Here is an 18,451-nt window from a genome sequence, read left to right on the forward strand (position 1 = left end):
TTGGTGATGATGATGGCGACGATTTCCCCCTTCGGGAGGGAAGTTTCCCCGGCAGGATCGTCCTGCCGGAGCTCTAGATTGGTTCTGCTCAAGTTCCGCCTCGTGGCGGCGGCGAATCCATGAAAAAGCTCCTCCTTGAATTTTTTTTCCGGACGAAACCCTTCATATAGCAGAAGAGGGGGGCCAGTGGGCCAGCAGGCTGCCCACAAGCCCCTTAGGCGCGGCCAGGGGGGTGGTCGCGCCTAGCAGGCTTGTCGCCACCTGCTGGTGCCCCTCTGGCGCTTCTTCGGCCCATATTTTTTATAAATCCGGAAAAAAAATTCTCGTTGATTTTTACGGCGTTTGGAGTTGCGCAGAATAGGTATCTCAAACTTGCTCCACTTTCAGGCCAGAATTCCAGCTGCTGGCATTCTCCCTCTTCATGTAAACCTTGCAAAATAAGAGAGAAAAGGCATAAGTATTGTACCATGAAGTGAAATAACAGCCCAATAAGCGATAAATATCAACATGAAAGCATGATGCAAAATGGACGTATCAGACACCTTCGGAGATACTTGTAGAACACCTTTATAGTCACCCAGTTACGTTGCGACGTTTGATGCACACAAGGTATTCCTCCGGTGCCAGTGAGTTATATGATCTCATGGTTATAGGAATAAATACTTGACACGCAGAAAACGATAGCAATAAAATGACACGATCAATATGCTACATTCATAGTTTGGGTCTAGTCCATCACATGATTCTCCTAATGATGTGATCCAGTTATCAAGCAACAACACATGCACATAGTCAGAAAACCTTGACTATCCTTGATCAACTGGCTAGCCAACTAGAGGCTTGCTAGGGACATTGTTTTGTCTATGTATCCACACATGTATCTATGTTTTCATTCAATACAATTATAGCATGGATAATGAACAATTATCTTTAAACAGGAAATATAATAGTAACTATTTACCATTGCCTCTAGGGCATATTTCCAACATTATATTCATCTTGCATTGCGTTGCGCCAATGGGGATATTTGAGAGCGGAACGATATGTAGGGGGAATGGGAGAGATGGCTGTGGTAGGCGTGGTAGTCAAGAAGAGTCGTTTGGGTTGGCAAAACCAGGCTTTTGATCGGGTGTGCATGGCCACGTCGAGTTATTGCCGAAGAATGGGTAGAGGTCACCGGAGCTAGCGGAGATCATGAGAACCTTCCGGGTGCGCAGATCCTTCAAAAGAAAACCAAAGGGATAAAATTCAATGGAGCATGAGTTATCGTATGTAAATTGTCGGACAGAGATGAGGTTGGTGACGATGTGCGGGGAAAAGAGGACGTCGCGAAGGTGGAAGGGGGAGGGAGAGAGAGTGGTGGATCCGGTGTCGATGATGGGAAGGTGATGCCCATTGCCGACGACAACACTAGATAAGTTATGCTTTAATGGAGAAGTCGAGAGGGTGAGGTTACCAGGGTTGCCGGTGATGTGTGATGTCGCGCCGCTGTCGAGGTACCAGTTGTTGTTGGCGGAGCCCGCGGGTGGCTGGTTGTTGGCGTTGTAGGCGGCGTGAAGCATGGCAAGGTGATCCCATGCTGGCTGGTGGGTCAGCGGGAAAGGAGTAGCCGGCAGGTGGTGAGCATGATACGCTTGTGCATGGGAGCCCGGAGCGGGCCCAAGGACGTCGGCGGAGTTTGGGGGGACCCATCCAGAGCGAGGTGGAGGGATCGCCATGCCGTATGGGGCGAAGAACCCCATGTATGGGTTGTACGGGAGGTGTAGAGGAGGACCACGGCCATAAGGATCGCCGCGGACACGGCCACGACCCCGTCCGCGGCCGCGATCACCATAACCAGTATTCTGGTACGAGAATAAACATAATTATGTACAAAACTAACCCATAAAAAGGTGTATCAATTTGGTTGGGCTCAGCGTTGTACAAAACACGAAAACCTTTTTTGCCTAACGCGAGGGACTAAAAAAAATTATAAAACGACCTCGAGTGGTCTTGTAATAAAACCTTTATGTAAGAGACATTTAGTTTTGTTCATTATTTACGGATGTGTTTTAATTTTAGCGAATATTTTCTAAAAATAGATGGAGATATTTTTCAAATTCCTGAATATGCTTTGAATACCGGATCATTTTTAAATTTTTTGAACATTTTTTACTTCATGAAAAATTATTTGTGATTTTTTTATAATGTGTGAGCAATTTCTGAACTCATGAACTTTTTATGATTTTCCGAATATTTTTCTGAATTCACAAATGGTTTATCATTTTCCTACTTTTTTCAAACTCACAACTTTTTGATATGCAATGATCTAAATAAAATCATGAAATGACCTTTACAAATCTCCTAATAAAACCTTTACGTAAGCGACAGTTCGTTTTGTTCATTATTTAGGGATGAGTATTAATTTTTATGAAGATTTTCTAAAAGATGATGGACAAGCTATTCAAATTCATGAATATGTTTTGATTACAGGATAATTTCATACAAAAATCATGATCATTTAGTATTTCATTACAATTTATTTGTAATCGTGATTTGTTTTATAATATATGTAAGCAATTTTCGAACTCATGAATATTTTACGACTTTTTGAATATATTTGTCGAATACACAAATAGTTTTTTCTTTTTTGCTACATTTTTTATACTCATAAATTTTGGATACTTTGTTCTTTTGAAATCTGGAATTAATTTAGGGAAGAAAAAGACAAAAATGGAAAAAAAATATAAAACACGGGCGCCCTAACCTGTACACGGGCCGGTCCATGCTTCAGAGAGGTAAAGAAAAAGAAGAAAAAATATGTGGGAACCAAGGAACGAACCCTGGTGTCAAGTCTGGAGACTTAACCGTTAGCCATCGAGCTACTCGTCGGTTGTAGTTCTCTTAATGTATCGGATTATATAACAACAAAGAACGGCGCTGACTTCTGAAATTCGAAAACGAACCCTTTTTTGACTTACGAGTGGCATTGGTAGGTAATTTTAGCCAACTATAAGGGCAATTTAAATGACGGACGACCAGAAATCATATTTGTTTTATTATTAAGGAGAGATTATATGTAATAAATAATATACCATTAGATTCATTTAGGGATGTACTTTCTGAATATATAATTTTTATCGTATATAATACATATTAAGTTAGTTAAATCGACAACCTAAAACTACGCGCATGCCCTATACACTTGAACGGAGGTAGTACAAAGCTAAGACACTTATTTTAAGACGGAGGGAGTAATATACACAATCATATGTCCGATTCTTGACGCAGATCAGCGTCCCACAAAGTGCTTGCCCCGCACTTGCGTGCCCTAAATCCTCTCCCAAAGTGAAAGAGAAACTAACTCATAGAGCTTCTGTTTTATCCATTACCTAATGCTTAACTCAGACACTAATCAGCATCAGCCAAAATTTACATAAAATGTAAATAAGCTGTACAAAACACAGCACACAAATTCAGCTCACGCATCACACTCACACACCTGATATGGTACGGTACATGACCTTGGCAGCTACCTAGCTTCACTTGGGCTCCACCCTCGATGACGGCAGCCCGCCGCCGCTGTACTCCGACGGGCTGTCTCCACCATAGGGGTGGCGCGGCGTCCTGCTGGCGTAGCTCATGGACTCGGACGCCGACTCGGGGACGCCGCCGGCCATCCTGGTGATCCGCTCGATCTCGCTCACCGCCTCCCCCATGGACGGCCGGTCGGCGCCGGCCTCCTCCACGCATCGCAGTGCCAGGTCCACGTACTGCTCCAGCCCGCCCAGCGACGACGGCGACGCGCCCAGCACCGGGTCCAGCAGGTCGTGCAGGCCGTACAGGTCCTTGCCCCGGTCCAGTGCCGCCACCACCTCCCGGACGATGTACCGCCCGCGCTCCAGCGGCTTCTTGGCCGTGATCATCTCCAGCAGCAGCACGCCGAAGCTGTACACGTCGCTCTTCTCCGTCAGCTGCTGCGTCATGTAGTACTCAGGGTCCAGGTACCCCTGCATGTCCAAATGGAAATTATGGAATTAGGAGGACTGTCCAACGTGCTTATAATCATCATCAAGCTTTCAAGGTGACAACTGGTTGGTTGGAGAGCGAACGAACCATTGTGCCCTTGACTTGTGTGGTGACTTGCCCCCTGCCGTCCTCGCCGAGAAGCTTGGAGAGACCAAAGTCTGCGACCTTGGCGTTGAGCCGCTCGTCCAGGAGGACGTTGCTCGATTTGATGTCCCGGTGGACGATCGGAGGGTCTGCGAGCTCGTGGAGGTAGGCGATGCCCTTGGCCGTGCCGAGGATGACACGGAGCCTCCGTTTCCAGTCCAGCCGCACGCCAGACTTACCTGAACAAAGAAATTTCCAGGCAGCACAGCACGCATGAGCAACAATGACGAACAAATGATGCCCCTGGCTGACACTGCAGCATTGACGAGAAATTTTCACCTGTGAGGCTCTCTTTGAGTGTGCCATTGGGGATGTACTCATAGACCAGCATTTGCTCGCCCTGGTCAAGGCAGAAACCTACGAGGCTCACCACGTTCTTGTGGTGAACCCTGGACAGGAGCTCGATCTCGGTTCTGAATTCCAGACTCCCCTGCAGGGAACCCTCCTGGGATCTCTTAACAGCAACCAGTTGCCCAGTCGCAAGTGTCCCCCTGTAAACCTGCCGTATATATGGAAGAAGAACAAGCTATATAAATCATTCGAATTATATAAATGGATGCATGCCATGCAGGATCAACATGTCTGTCTGCTTCACCTTCCCGAAGCCGCCATTTCCTATGTCATTCCCCTCCGAGAAGTTATTTGTTATCTTCTTCAGCTCAGCGAACGTGAACGTGCGTGCACCGCGCAGCTGTGGCACACTGCTGCTGGTGCTCTTCATGTCCAAAGAAGCTGCATGCAGATGGTAGTCAGTAGTCAGCATGCAAATCAAGCAACGTTGGCTACTTGGTTGGTCAAAGATGAGATCGCCTACCGAAAGACTGGCTTCTCTCCTCGGTCTTCTTTGGTTCTCTCTTCCGTCTCGTGATGACAAAAATAACAAGAAGCAGCACTGCAATAACAACTGCACCACCGGTTGCAACTCCGATGATAAGTGGCAACTTCTTCGCCTTTGATTTATTAGATGCTGGCACCTCTGTTGCAACACGATAGCTTTGGGCGATGAAATAGTATGGACCGAATACAGCGGGCGGCTTATACGTTTGATTGCTCAAAATGAACCCAATGTCAGAAATGTCCTGCTCCCCAAACTGAACCTTGCCGCCGGGGAACACCTCCAAGCCTATCTGCAGGTTGTTGTTCACATCAAAGAATGGGTTCTGTAGAGAAATGGAGTCGATTGGGGCCTTGTATGACAAGAACTTGGTCTTCATGTCCTTCTCTAGTAGAAGATAGTACGACTCGTTGCCGAGGTCAGAAAATGATGGTGCTCTGAAGAACAGCGTGCCTTTGTACGGCACGGCACATGTGCAGCTTGGGCTCAGAAGCTGGCTTGAGAGGCATGTTGCTGGCAGTCCTGAGCAGTTCTTACGAGTGGCATATGGCGGCGCCGCAGGGTTGGATTGTGCCGCGGCTTTGCAGTATTGGTCGTTGTTCCCTTGGTTGCATATTGGGTTTCCTAAAAGTCTGTGACGAGAATATATGTGAAAAAACTGAATCCGTCATGGAATTTCAAGTTGTGACAGACAGAATGCAGAGTGTCTCCTTACATGAGCTTCTTGTTGTATTTGGTTCCCCCAACAGTCATCTCTTCGATTTGATTGTCCTGCAAATCAATTGTTTGGAGCTGGCTACTGAAGTCCGACCCAATACTTAGGGTGCCGTTGAAGCGGTTGCCCCGAAGCTTCCTGAAATTGTCAGCCGGTAACAGTTTAGTTGAATGTCTATCCGATGGGAGATGGTAGCTCGGGATATCTACAACCGGTTTGGATGGCAGTCCAGTAGTAGGATAGGTGGTTAGGCATCTAGTCCTATTTTCACCGGTTGTGGCATTCTTATTATATGAGTTTAAAGTATTGTACAGCTCTTTATGAGCTTGTTAAGAACCAGACTATTTTATTGCTCTATTTAATAAAGCGGCCGCATGCATCTTTTTGATGCAGAGGCTGGAGGCAATCCTCCTTTTCTAAAAAAAAACAGTTTAGTTGAATATGAATTGAATTGTATGACCATATCTACTTGTACATTTATCAGCTAGCAGCGAACACTAGCAAGTGTAGCAACCCCTCACAGTGTCTGAATTGCAGGAAGGGTGAAAAGTTCTTGCGGGAGCTGACCGCCGATTTGCAGATTCTCTAGGTATCTGGAGTCAATGAAGGAAAATTCAGATAAATTTGCCTTCCTGATAAAATATTAGACGAGAGCAGAATAGATAGAGCTAGAAACTCACAATGAAGTCAAAGACGGCAAAGCAGTCAACCAGGCTGGAGCATCAGATGCATTGAAGCTGTTATTACTCATGTCCCTGCGATAAAGTTGACCATGCTTTAATCCCAACCCTAGTCTTGTTTTCAGAAAGGAAAAGTGAATTCATCGCTTACACAAAGCTGAGTGCACTCATTCCTGTCAGGTCTGGCAGAGGGCCAGTGAGCCCGTTGTTTTCTAGATGGCTAGAGCCAAACGAAAGATACTGTAAGCTTCCTCGTATATATATTTGATACTGAGAATAAAAACACACAGGACAGGACACTCACAGTTCAGCCAGCTTGGTAAGGTTGTTGATGTTGGTGGGAACTGGCCCAGACAAGTGTTTGTTGTTATCAAAACGCCTGCGTTTATTGAGCTTCATGATTGGAATCGCATATGCATTACTAGTAAGTATCATAATATGTGGATGCATTTACTTACAGAACTTCCAGCACGTTAAGAAGGCCTAGGGTAGGGGGGATGCTTCCAGAAAAGTTGTTGCTGTCGACAAGACTTGGAAAGATGGAACAAATCACTTAATTAGCCTCACCACACAACTGTGGCAGATATGGATTACAGATTTTCTATGGCCTTACAAATGTATCAGCTTCATGTGTGAGTTGAAAAGCTGGCTCGGTATGGTGCCAGAGAGCTGATTGAGGCCAAAGTGGCTGCCAAAACGTGCAAAGCGATGTAAAATCTTCAGATATCAAGAAAAAAAGCTTCAGCTATCAAGATTGAGCCATTTCGGAGAATGTACTCACAAGTGCTTTGTATTTGTCAGATTATCCAAACCGGGATTTGTCCCGTCGAATATCGGAAGTCCTCCAGTGAGCTTATTGTCAGCCAGATCAAACCAGTATAGCTTCGAGAGGCCACCGAGTGACGGTGGTATGCGACCAGTGAACCTGTTGGAGTTCAGAGATCTGCAGACAGAGTGTAATAATCAACCTTATTTTACTGAAACCAAGTGCAGAGATATTGTTCAGAAAAAATGACTAGGTAACAAAGTAGTGCATAAACAAAAGGCCGATCAATGGTTGCAGCCTGCTAGGTCCAAAAGTACCAAATATGATTGCGATTTTGCTGACGGATTTCAGAAAGCCTGCCAACCATAACAGTTGGAAGGTCTCATGGGAGACAGATAGGGAAAATTGTGCTGTTGGTTGAAAGAGAAGTTCAGCCATAGAATTTATGCCCTCTGGACATCGCAAATTTATAAGAAATGGGCAGGAACGTTATATACACATATTAAGCTCCTTACAGAAATATCAGCTTTGAGAGCTGGCCAATCTCTTTAGGTATTTCACCAGCAAAGCTGCAGCCAACAAGTATTCTGTAGAGGAAGGATGGAGCAAAATAAGTCAAAGAAGCATCCATGCACTGGACTTTTTGGACACCGTGAAACCAGCTCAGCTCCTCCAAATTTTGAACACAGTTAGAAACTACTCACAGATTTTGGAGGTTGCTCAAGCTTCCAATGGATGAAGGAAGAGAGCCACCCAAGTCCTTGTTGTAGGACAAGTCCCTGCAGAAAAAAGAGAAAAAATACCTGATAAGTTTACTTACCATGAGAAATCAAACTTATTCATGTATAGGCCTGATTCTGAAGTTCCTCACTGAAATCGAGTAATATGTTGACCTAAAAGTTTGGGCTTGTTTGGAGCGAAGTAAAATCAATCGGAAGTGTTTAAACTAGAGGAGAGAAGAAATTACATACAAGTATTGTAGTTCCGACAGAGACTGAATGTCCCCTGAAAGAGTTCCGGACAGTGATTGACTTGATAGTCTTCTGCAAAACATTCAACAGAGGAGAAGGACACAACCTTCGATGAGTGATCATTGTTCATCATGGTATGGATAATTAAAAAATAAACGCATAGCCTTGTACAAATCTATGGTGCTTAGGATGCTAACATGGATGTGACCCGGTCCTGGGTGCAAATTATCCCGATCCACTTGTCGCCACATGGATCATTGCCATCCCAGTTTGATGGTCTGGTGTCCCAGGAAGCTGCGATCCCGGTGAGGCCAGCAGCTGCAAGCATAGATAGATAGGAAGAAGGAAGAACACGGCGAGCAAATTAACACCTACTGCAGCAACCAGACTGAAAGAAGAAGCAAGAAATACATACTGTCTTGCGCATTTGTGTCAGCCAGGACGACAGAAGCCTGCACAAGAATACCGAACAAGACGAGCCATGGAGAGAACTCCATGCTTGGACAGTTCCTGGAGGTCTCCCTGAAATGATTTTAGTCGCTCATCTGTTTGAAGGTCAGAATAGGCCAGTTGCTATATGAAGGTGACACCATTTGTCTATTCATGGTGAAATGGTCAAGGACATGAACCGTCACTCTCGGCTCGTCCAGCAAGTAATCAATCATACGCACTCCTTGGAGAAAAATCAGAGCAAAACAAAAATGCGAGAATAATAGATGTGGTCAACGGGCTCTGCCAGTTGCATTAGGAAAATGACAGGTATTTGCGTAGGTTTTTTTAGCCCTCAATTGAGTGGTTGGGGGGGTGCTACATTGCAATTGCATGAAGAAATCAGAAGATAAGGCTGAAGAGCATGCGCATTCAAGTATTTGACCCAGACAAAAGATGAAGAATGAGGACAAACTGTGGGTACATGCAAGGCTAGTGATGATTAGAATAATGGAGGAAACTTCCAATGTCGGAATTCCACAATAAGTTGCTTAGTTTCTTCTTTGATGCGTAACATTTTAGTTATTTATCCCCAACTTGAGCTCAACCTACCATGTCCATAAGCCAAGTCATACATGACACAATAGCAAGAACATGCCTCCTAATGGATTTCTAGTACAAGCACCTGTCTAAAAGGATAAACTACATCGGGAATTGTTTCTTAATTGTAAATGAATTAATTGGCCCGTCCAACTTACAGATTACTTTATTGACTTCTCCAAGTTGCAGATTATGCCAGCTATTCTCCCCAAATCATCTTCACTAATTGCTCCCCTAATTACCTTCCTACCTTTATAACAATGTGTCACCACCAACTTGATGCGCAGCCCCCGCCATCATCCGCCACCGGGTCTCCTTGCTCTGCTGCCGCCACCCTTTCGCCTTCTTCCCCGTGCACGGACATTGCTATAGCATCCACCAGCATTCCATCCTCATCGCCGCAGCCGTGTACCGTGTGTGGCTGTGCCGCACCGCCTCCCGTGGGAGCACCACCGTCAGCTTCAACTTTTGGCTGCCTCAGCTGCTGAAAATTGCCTCACGGCACAGCGATCTGTCACCGACCATTCTGCTGGCTTGTTTGCTCGTAGGTGTGACATGCACACGCTCTTCTTATATGCCAATAAGGGCATCTGCAAAGAGGATCACCAAGCAGACCTCATCAGATGTCCGCGGACACGTCCGTCGGAGCGGCGGCCGTACAACACTATATTTACCTCAAAAGATCCCTATTTGTCCGGCCCAATGGTCCAAGCATTTCACCGAACAGGTTGTGTGCGCCACAACGACGCGCACGCCGGCGTCGACCCAAGGCGATGCCGGCGTCGACCCAAGGCGATGCCGGCTCAGCGCGGCTCCGAAGCAGCACGCACGTGGTCAAGCGCTCACACGCACGCATCACGCAGCCGTCCGTGTCCGTGGACACCGCGCACACAGCACGCGGCTGGACGAGCTCCGCACGCGTGCGCCGCGGCCAGGAGAGCTCCGGGATCCTCGTGTGCGGGGCTTCGGTGCTTGCGTCCGTGGGCCGTGGCCTCTGCGGAGAGCGAGCTCGAGCCGCGCGTGGTGCAGTGCTCGCCGCCCGCGTCGAGGGAAGGGAGGACATGGCGGAGCGGAGCGGGGCTGCTGCGTGCTGGTTCCCGAAGGCTGCATCGACAGGACAGAGATCAGGTTGCATGTCACCGTCTGCCTTTCGGTCTAAATTTAAATTTAAACATTAAAAAAAAATCATGCATGTTCACAGCATATATTAAGATAACCCTTACAAAATTCAGATCAAAATCCGAAAAATACATTGGAAAAAAAAAACTCAGACGTGAATAGTCTACAGAGAATCATTCGCGAACTATTCATGACAGATTTCTCTTTTTTGTTTCTCGATGTATGTTTCGAATTTTGATCTAAATTTTTTAAGAGTTATCTTAATATGTGATGTGAACATGCATGATTTTTTTCAGATTTTTTCGCAATGTCTAAATTTGAATTTAGGCCTCAAGGCACACGGTGACGTGCAAATGTGCATGTCATCCGATCTCTGTCCGCATCGACAAGGGAGGATGAGCGGAGCAGATTTGGCAGCGTGGGCAGGAGCAGAGACATTTCTAACGGAACCGGCACGGCAAATGATCCGCCGTCAACGTGTGCGTCGCGATTCGTGCGGGGACCCATGAATTATTATCCGTTCCTGGATCCAAGGGACTTATTTTAGTCTGACTAAATAGGGACCAAAACTAGTTTTGAGACTAAAAAAATTTAGTCAGGGGTGTCCCTACTAAAATATGGATTAGTCCTCTCTCTCCTCATTTAACTCCTCTCCTTTTAACACAGACGAGTTCTGGATTGTAGGGTTTGGAGGATAATAAATGCTCATTAACTTGATTTTAGTCTCTTTAGTATTTGGATCCAAGCATGGATAAGGCTAGCAAATTTTAGTTCCACTACTTTTAGTCATGGGACTAAAACGTATCCAAGCACCCTCCAAACCGATAGGATATACGGCGCTGGAACCACATGCATTTTCTTTCCATCCTGATCTATTATTAAATTCACTAAAAGTATAAGGGGCTGCTATGTGTTCATTGGCTGTCGTCCGATCATGTATGATCGAGTGGCCGAATGGCGTTCTTCACTTTTGCAACAGAGTTAATGTTGCGGAAACATTTGCATCAAAGGTTGTGCCACAAAAACTTTTGCAATAAACGTTACGCTGCATAAAACTTTTGCAACATAGGTCAGGTTACAGAATTTTTTTCCTTCGTATTTTTGTAACATACGTACTGTTGCGGAAAAAAAAATTGCAACACAAGTCATGTTGCAGAAAACTTTTACAACGTAGGTCAGGTTGCAGATTTTTTTTCATCTTTGTGCAACATAGGTACTATTCCGGAAGAAACTTTTGCAACAAAGGTTATGTTGCAGTAAACTTTTGCAACATAGGTACTATTGCGAAAGAAACTTTTGCAACAAAGGTTATGTTGCAGAAATTTTTTGCAACATAGGTTGCAGAATTTTATTTCTTCATCTTTGTGCAACATAGATACTGTTTCGGAAGAAACTTTTGCAACAATGGTCATGTTGCAGAAAACTTTTGTAACATAGGTCAGGGTGCAGAAAACTTTTGCAACAAATATATTTGTTCCAATTTTTTGAAACATAGACCAAGTTGCGGAAACTCATCATTGCGCCTACTTGCACTAGCTTCGCCGCTGTCAATCGCAACAACGTCGTTGTTGCAGAAACTCAGTTGCGGATCTACTCGAGGGAGAACTTGAAGTGAGGGAGCCGGCGGAGAAAAAGAGGAAGAACAAAAAGACAGTGGAAGCCTACCTTGGCCGTGAACGACGGCTGCCGGCGCGGGTCGATGGCAAGCACGGGCGCACATGAGCACGTGGTCGCAGTCAGCTGGCTCGTGTGAGCAATGATGTTGCATCAGCTTTATATGGTGGTGGCCATGGAATGCTGCAGGAGTTGGGGAAAAAGAGCCGACTGGGAAGGAGATAATGAAAGAAGGATGTAGCGATGCAATGGGTCTACATGGACACGCGTGACGTGCTGAAGGCGGCAGATGCCCAACGTTGGATCAGTCGGATGAAGGAAATACTTTCCCAAAGTATAGAGCACCTCAAACGTAATAATAATTACATTGAGATTTTAAGACCACTAAATAATCACTATCGTGTCAGAACGAATCGCCGACGCACAGTAGTTGTCGCTCCCGTAAGGACCGGCTCCATAGAGTCGTAGTCACCGCCATTGTACCCTTCAAAAGATATGAAACATTTCACATCAAATGTTACCACAAGACATGAAAAACCTTAACCTAGTCGCCTCAAGAAGACAACAAGAATCTATACCGAAGCTCCGTCGACTACCTTCACATGGACGAATTCAGGGATGATCGAAGCCCAAAAGATAAACTCAAAGAAAAACCGTCAAAATTGACCCCGAACACCGCACTTGCGAGGACAAAAAACCCTAACCTAAACTACTAACGAAGCACAGGCACCAGGACTCGCCCTTCCGGCCACTCACTGTAGGAGCGGCAGGCAAAGGTGAGATGTATTCGTAAGTTCGTCGACGAAGTCTAAAGGAAAGAGATTCCCCTAGCCATCGAGGGATAGAGAAGGAAGAGCTAACTCACATGCATGACATGAAAATATTGTTACGTCCTCTCTCTCTCTCTTAGGCCCTTACCGAGTGCTCCCTGATGTATACCTGCTAAGCATGTCACATATATAAAACAAATATGGCATACATATCAATTAAGGAGAGGAAAACACTTTGATGACCCACGAAAGGGTAATGTCACCTATGTAAACACATAAATGAAGTAAGCTTATCAATACATTAAAGAGATTAGTTGGTACGATACTTATTTTGAAACGAAGAAAGTAATAATTAAATGAAGGGGGCTTAGGTCAACAAGTTAAAGACATATGCATTGGAAATTTTAGTTGTTCAACTCTTTAGTGCGCTTTGCACCTCACCTAGGCACACGTGTATTGAAAGAGGCCTTATCTTACACAATAAATCTAACACTTTATTTCTATATTTGCTAATTTAACATTATATATATTAACCATAATTTCATTTTTAAAACATTATATATTTTTGAACTCCTAGCGCCAAGTCCTTTGGAATAAGATCAATTTTGGATATATTCTAAACATGTTTAAATTTTAACATTTCAATTGACTTATTTCGGTCTATCTATTTTGGTGTGGGGAACTTCTTAGAACAAGACAAATGTGTACAATTTCTTTAAATTTTAGTTTTTTAAATGGGTGCAACATTTTTTTAAGATGAGTGAAGGTTTTTAGTGAAATTAGTTTGTTCCACAAGAGTGATTTTTTAATGAGTGAAGTCTACTAACTAAAATCAGTGAATTATCATATGATGTTGTATCCAAAATGAATTCTTTCGAAGACTTTGTGTGCGCTCCAAGGCAAGATGATGGTCGGCATGTGTTTCTCCTTCGTGTAATCGATATTGTGTAACCCTAGTGTCCTTGGTATCTATATAAACCAAAAGGTTTTTAATATGTGGAGCATGTTAAGATCATTATTCCTAGGGTTTAGAGCCTAACATACGATCTTGAGATAGATCAACCCTGTAGTCGATACTTCATCAATATAAACAAAAACATGACGTAGAGTTCTACCTCTATTAAGAGGGTCGGAACCTGGGTAAACACTATCCCCCTTGTCTCCTATTACCCATCAATCCAAGATCCATATTTCGGGACCGCATACCCGAGATTCGCCGGTTTTGACTCCGACACCCGGAACCTTCTAGATCCTTCCTCGCACAATGCTAGAAAAAAACAAACTTTTTTCGGAACCCTGAAAACAACTTTTCATATATAAATCTTTACATCCGGACGATTTTGGAGCTCTTCGTAACGTTCGAGATCTCATCCAGGACTCCAAACAACATTCAGACACAACGTACGTATCCCAATACTACTCTAAGATCATGGAACGTTAAGTGTGCGGACCCTATTGGTTCGAGAATCATTTAGACATGACCGAGACACCTCTCCGGTCAATAACCAATAGCGGTACCTGCATGCCCATATTGATTCCTACATATTCCACGAAGATCTTTATCGGTCCAACCATGATATTAAGGATTCAATCAATCGTGTATGCAATTTCCTTTCTCTATCGATATGTTATTTGCCCGAGATTCGACAGTTGATATCTCATACCTAGTTTAATCTTGTTATCAACAATTCTCTTTACTCATTCCATAATACAAGATTCCGTGACCAACTCCTTAGTCACATTGCTTGCAAGCTTCTTGTAATGTTGTATTACTTAGAGGGTCCAGAGTTACCTCTCCGTCATACGGAGTGACAAATCCCAGTCTCGATCCATGCCAAGCCAACAGACACCGTCAGGCATACTTGTAGAGTACCTTTATGATCACCCAGTTATGAAGTAACATTTGATACATACAAGACATTCCTTCATGCCAGGGAGTTGCATGATCTCATGGTCTTAGGAACAAATACTTGACATGAAGAAAATAGTAGTGACAAATTAAGTGATATGATCATATGCTAGGCTTACGATTGGGTCTTCTCCATCACATCATTAGGAGAATGATGTTAGCCCATTATCAAATGACAACTCATGTCCATGGTTAGGAAACCTTAATCATCTTTGATCAACAAGCTAGTCTAATAGAGGCTCACTAGGGACATAGTGTTGTTTATATATCCACATATTTATTTCAGTTTGTGATCAATATAATTCTAGCATGCGTAATAAACGATAATCATGAATAAAGAAATATGATAATAACAACTTTATTATTGTCTCTATGACATATTTCCAACAGTCTTCCGTTCGCACTAGAGTCAGTAATCTAACTTTACATTGTAATGAAACTAACACCCATATAGTTTTGGTGGTGATCATGTTTTACTTGTGAGAGAGGTTTAATCAACGGGTCTACAACATTAAGATCCTTATGTACATTGCAAATGTCTATGTCCTCCTTGATGTAATCGTGGATGGAAGTGAAGCAACGCTTTATAGGTTGAACTCGCATGCACCCCTGCGAGTGCGCTTGATCAGCGAATGGGTCAACGATATTTAATCATCGGTTTTGGAATTCCCCGAACTGGTTTTCCTTTTTCTTTTTCTTGTTTTATGTTCCCCTTTTTTATGTTTTCTTTTCTTTTTTTGTTTCTTTTTTCTTATTTTCTTTTTTAGTTTTTCCCTTTCTTTATATTTCTCTTTCTTTTTTCTAAATATTTTTTAAAAATCAAATTTGTGAAAATTTTCTGTTTTCATTTTTCTTTTATGTTTGACTTTTCTTTCTCTTTTTAAATTTGCAAACATATTTTCGAATTCATGAACATTTTTGAACTAGTGAATTCTTTTAGAAATCATGATTTTCTAATTGGAGCATTTTTTACAAATTCTTGAATTTTTTCGTATTTATGATTTTGTTTTGAAATTGCATACATTCTTTGGAACACATGAATAATTTTTAAATTTGGGAACAATTTTGAAATTGAGAAACCTTTTTTGTTTTTGACGAACACTTTTTGAGTTCATGAATACTTCTTGAATCATCGTCCATTTTCTGAATTTTGTGGAGATTTTTTAGGAATTTATCAACATTTTCAAAAATTTAAACCTTTTGAAGAGAGAATTGTTTTCTGAAATCATGATTGATTTTTTATCTATGAGTATTTATCATTTCCCGAACATTGTTTAAATCATGGAAAAAATTAAATTCACAAACAGTTCAAGATTTTCAACTTTTTTGAAATCCCAAATTATTTTTTAAAATACAAAATTTGAAAACAGAAAAACAAACAAATGGGTTTCCCACTTTCCGGCCCGCACATGGGCGGGCCCATGAGGGAACACAGGTGTGCGTGCTCACTGACTTCCGGCGCGTACAGCGCCATATAGAAGGCCCCAATAAGCATGTACATTACACACTGTTTTTTGTTCTTTTTCTCTTCCTTCTGTTTATCAATTTTTTAATATTCTAAAAAATGGATTGACAACATTTAGAAGGGTATTCTTACATTATTTGTTTTTCTAAATGTTCATCTTGTGTTCGACAAAGGTTTGTTGCATAATTAAATAACAATTATCATGCATTTAAAGAAACTATCTACATTCATAAAAACACCATTGTGTATTTTATAAAATTGTTCACAGTTTTTTAATAGATGTTTACTCATTTTTCAAAAAAAGTCATTTTCTTCAAAAATAAAAGAAACATGAATATAAATGGAAAAAAAAACAAGAAAAAGGAAAAGAAAACAAAGAGCAAGCAGAAAATGGTAAGAAAACTGGACGAGACGTTCCAAAACCAGGCGGAAGGTTCCAAAACTACTCCCACCCTACCGCCGAAGCGTCCAAAACCGGATGAAGCAACCACTGTTGGGCACCTAAACACCGGTTACGGGCTAACTTGCCATTGGCCGCGCACGTCCCACCCGCCCTGGACTGGCCCATTTACACTTTTTTTGTCTCTTCTGTTAAAGTTTTGAAAATCAATTCTAGCTTTCAGCCGGCGGACTGTGCTCTCATGTTGACCACTTCCGCTGTCGTTAGATTAGAGTTTGATTTGAGGGTACGCTTACGAGCAAACACATGGCAACACCTACAACCTTATCTCATCGAGTGCTCCATCTCCTACCTTTCGTCAACAAGTGCATCTCCATCCAAACACCGAACTCTTCTATCCATAACACCACACGATTGTGCACAACTTTCGATCGTTGTAGGTGTTGCCATGTAGGGGAGGAGGAGCCATCTACATCTCCTCCTCCCCTTTCCTTCCTCTTCCTCTCCTCTAACCTTTTAGCCATCTATTCCTCTCCAGATCCTCTTCACCTCTCCCTCTCCTTTAACCATTCAGCCATCATCCCTCTTCAGTTTCTGCAACACGGTTGTTGTTTTTTACAACGTGGCCGTTGTTTCAGGAGTTGTAGAAATTGTTTCTGTAATGCGATCGTTGTTTCACGAATTGTTTCTGTAACGCGGCCGTTATTTCAGGAATTAATGAACGGAGAGGGAACAAGCAGGGCGTGCCTGGAGATAGATCGACAGTTGTTTCTGCAACTGGTTTATTATTTCAGGAATGAATCTGTTGATGAGGCGACCGAGCCATGTGTTAGGACTTGGATCGAATGGCTGCACGCGCGGAGATCCGACGACTATCGAGGTGGCACACGTTTGCTAGACGTCTGTCGGAGGACGCGTAGTAATGCCATGTGACTAGTATACTTCTTTTCTCTGTTTTGTGTTTTAATTTTATTTTTTATTTTTGTTTTACCAATTTTCTTTTGTTTTCTTTTTCACTTGCTCTTTATTTATAAAACTTTCTGGACTTTTTCTTAAAACTTTGAACTTTTCTTGAATGAATGAACTTTTCTTCAAATTAGTGAACTTTTTTTTGAATCCACAATTTGTTTTCAACATCCATGAAGTATCTTTCACATGAATTTTAAAAACATGTGAACTTTTGATTATTTTTCTCAAATTCATGAAGTTTTTTTTGAATTGATAAACATTTTTCCAAATATGTCAACTACTTTTCAAATTCATGAACTTTTTAAAAATCGATGAAGTTTTCTCAAATATATGATTTTCAGAAATTGATGAACTTTTTCCAATATCGACGAAAGTTTTTTAAAAATAAACGTTTTCAAGTTTGTATTTTTTTCTATATTTTTTGTTAATTCTTTTTCTATTTTATGTTTTTGGTTTTCAAATAATATATACTGAGTATATAATATATGTTATATGCAGTACTAAAAGGGGTGAAACTGTATTCTCCTGAGTAGTAGACAACAAGATAAGGTCGGCCTAGTGGTTAACAAGGTACGATGTCGACAATGTGGTGCTAAGTTCGGTTCCTCCTTTGGCATGTTGCTGGGCCAGCCCTTTAGGTGCTAACTGGCGCTAGAGTGCCGAACAGGAGCACCCCCTGATGCTAAGCTATAGTCCGCTAGTGCTCCATAGTTAGGTAATAGAGGCGTGGCGGGCCGCACCCGTTGAGAAGCTTTTGCCATATCATAGAGTCAAACTAATTCCTACAAATACGATATAGATATTTACACCATCAACTATGGTTAAAAATGTCGAGGTGATTGGTTCACACTACATCTTACATCAAGGCATGAGATGTAGAGATGTAGTCCCTCAAAGGAGGGATGTGGAGTTATAATGTGGTAAGGCAACAAAGCTCTACCAATACAAAATTTGTAGGGTGAACTAAAGTTAGCACCCAAATATGCTCCATAAACAGACATGCTATGTTTACCAAGAAGCCTATGTGAGCGAAGCATTACCTCAGATGGATATTATG

General features: G+C 42.6%; 1 protein-coding gene across 1 annotated transcript; it reads right to left on the minus strand.

The window, feature by feature from the left end:
- Window positions 1–3,198: 3,198 nt before the first annotated feature.
- On the minus strand, window positions 3,199–9,912 carry LOC123442815 (leucine-rich repeat receptor protein kinase HPCA1-like). Its single transcript, XM_045118963.1, has 19 exons — window positions 9,823–9,912; window positions 8,535–9,738; window positions 8,317–8,437; window positions 8,120–8,191; window positions 7,853–7,927; window positions 7,664–7,735; window positions 7,164–7,325; window positions 6,996–7,070; window positions 6,841–6,912; window positions 6,687–6,761; window positions 6,534–6,602; window positions 6,383–6,457; window positions 6,224–6,295; window positions 5,703–5,840; window positions 4,967–5,619; window positions 4,748–4,884; window positions 4,432–4,651; window positions 4,096–4,331; window positions 3,199–3,989 (listed from the first exon to the last, which is right to left on the minus strand). Exons 2-19 carry the CDS (start codon window positions 8,614–8,616, stop codon window positions 3,522–3,524), a joined length of 2,874 nt encoding a protein of 957 aa, XP_044974898.1. The 5' UTR covers window positions 8,617–9,738; window positions 9,823–9,912; the 3' UTR covers window positions 3,199–3,521.
- Between the last annotated feature and the right edge of the window lie 8,539 nt (window positions 9,913–18,451).

Source organism: Hordeum vulgare, chromosome 3H, assembly GCF_904849725.1.
Source record: "Hordeum vulgare subsp. vulgare chromosome 3H, MorexV3_pseudomolecules_assembly, whole genome shotgun sequence".
Lineage (NCBI taxonomy): Eukaryota > Viridiplantae > Streptophyta > Magnoliopsida > Poales > Poaceae > Hordeum > Hordeum vulgare.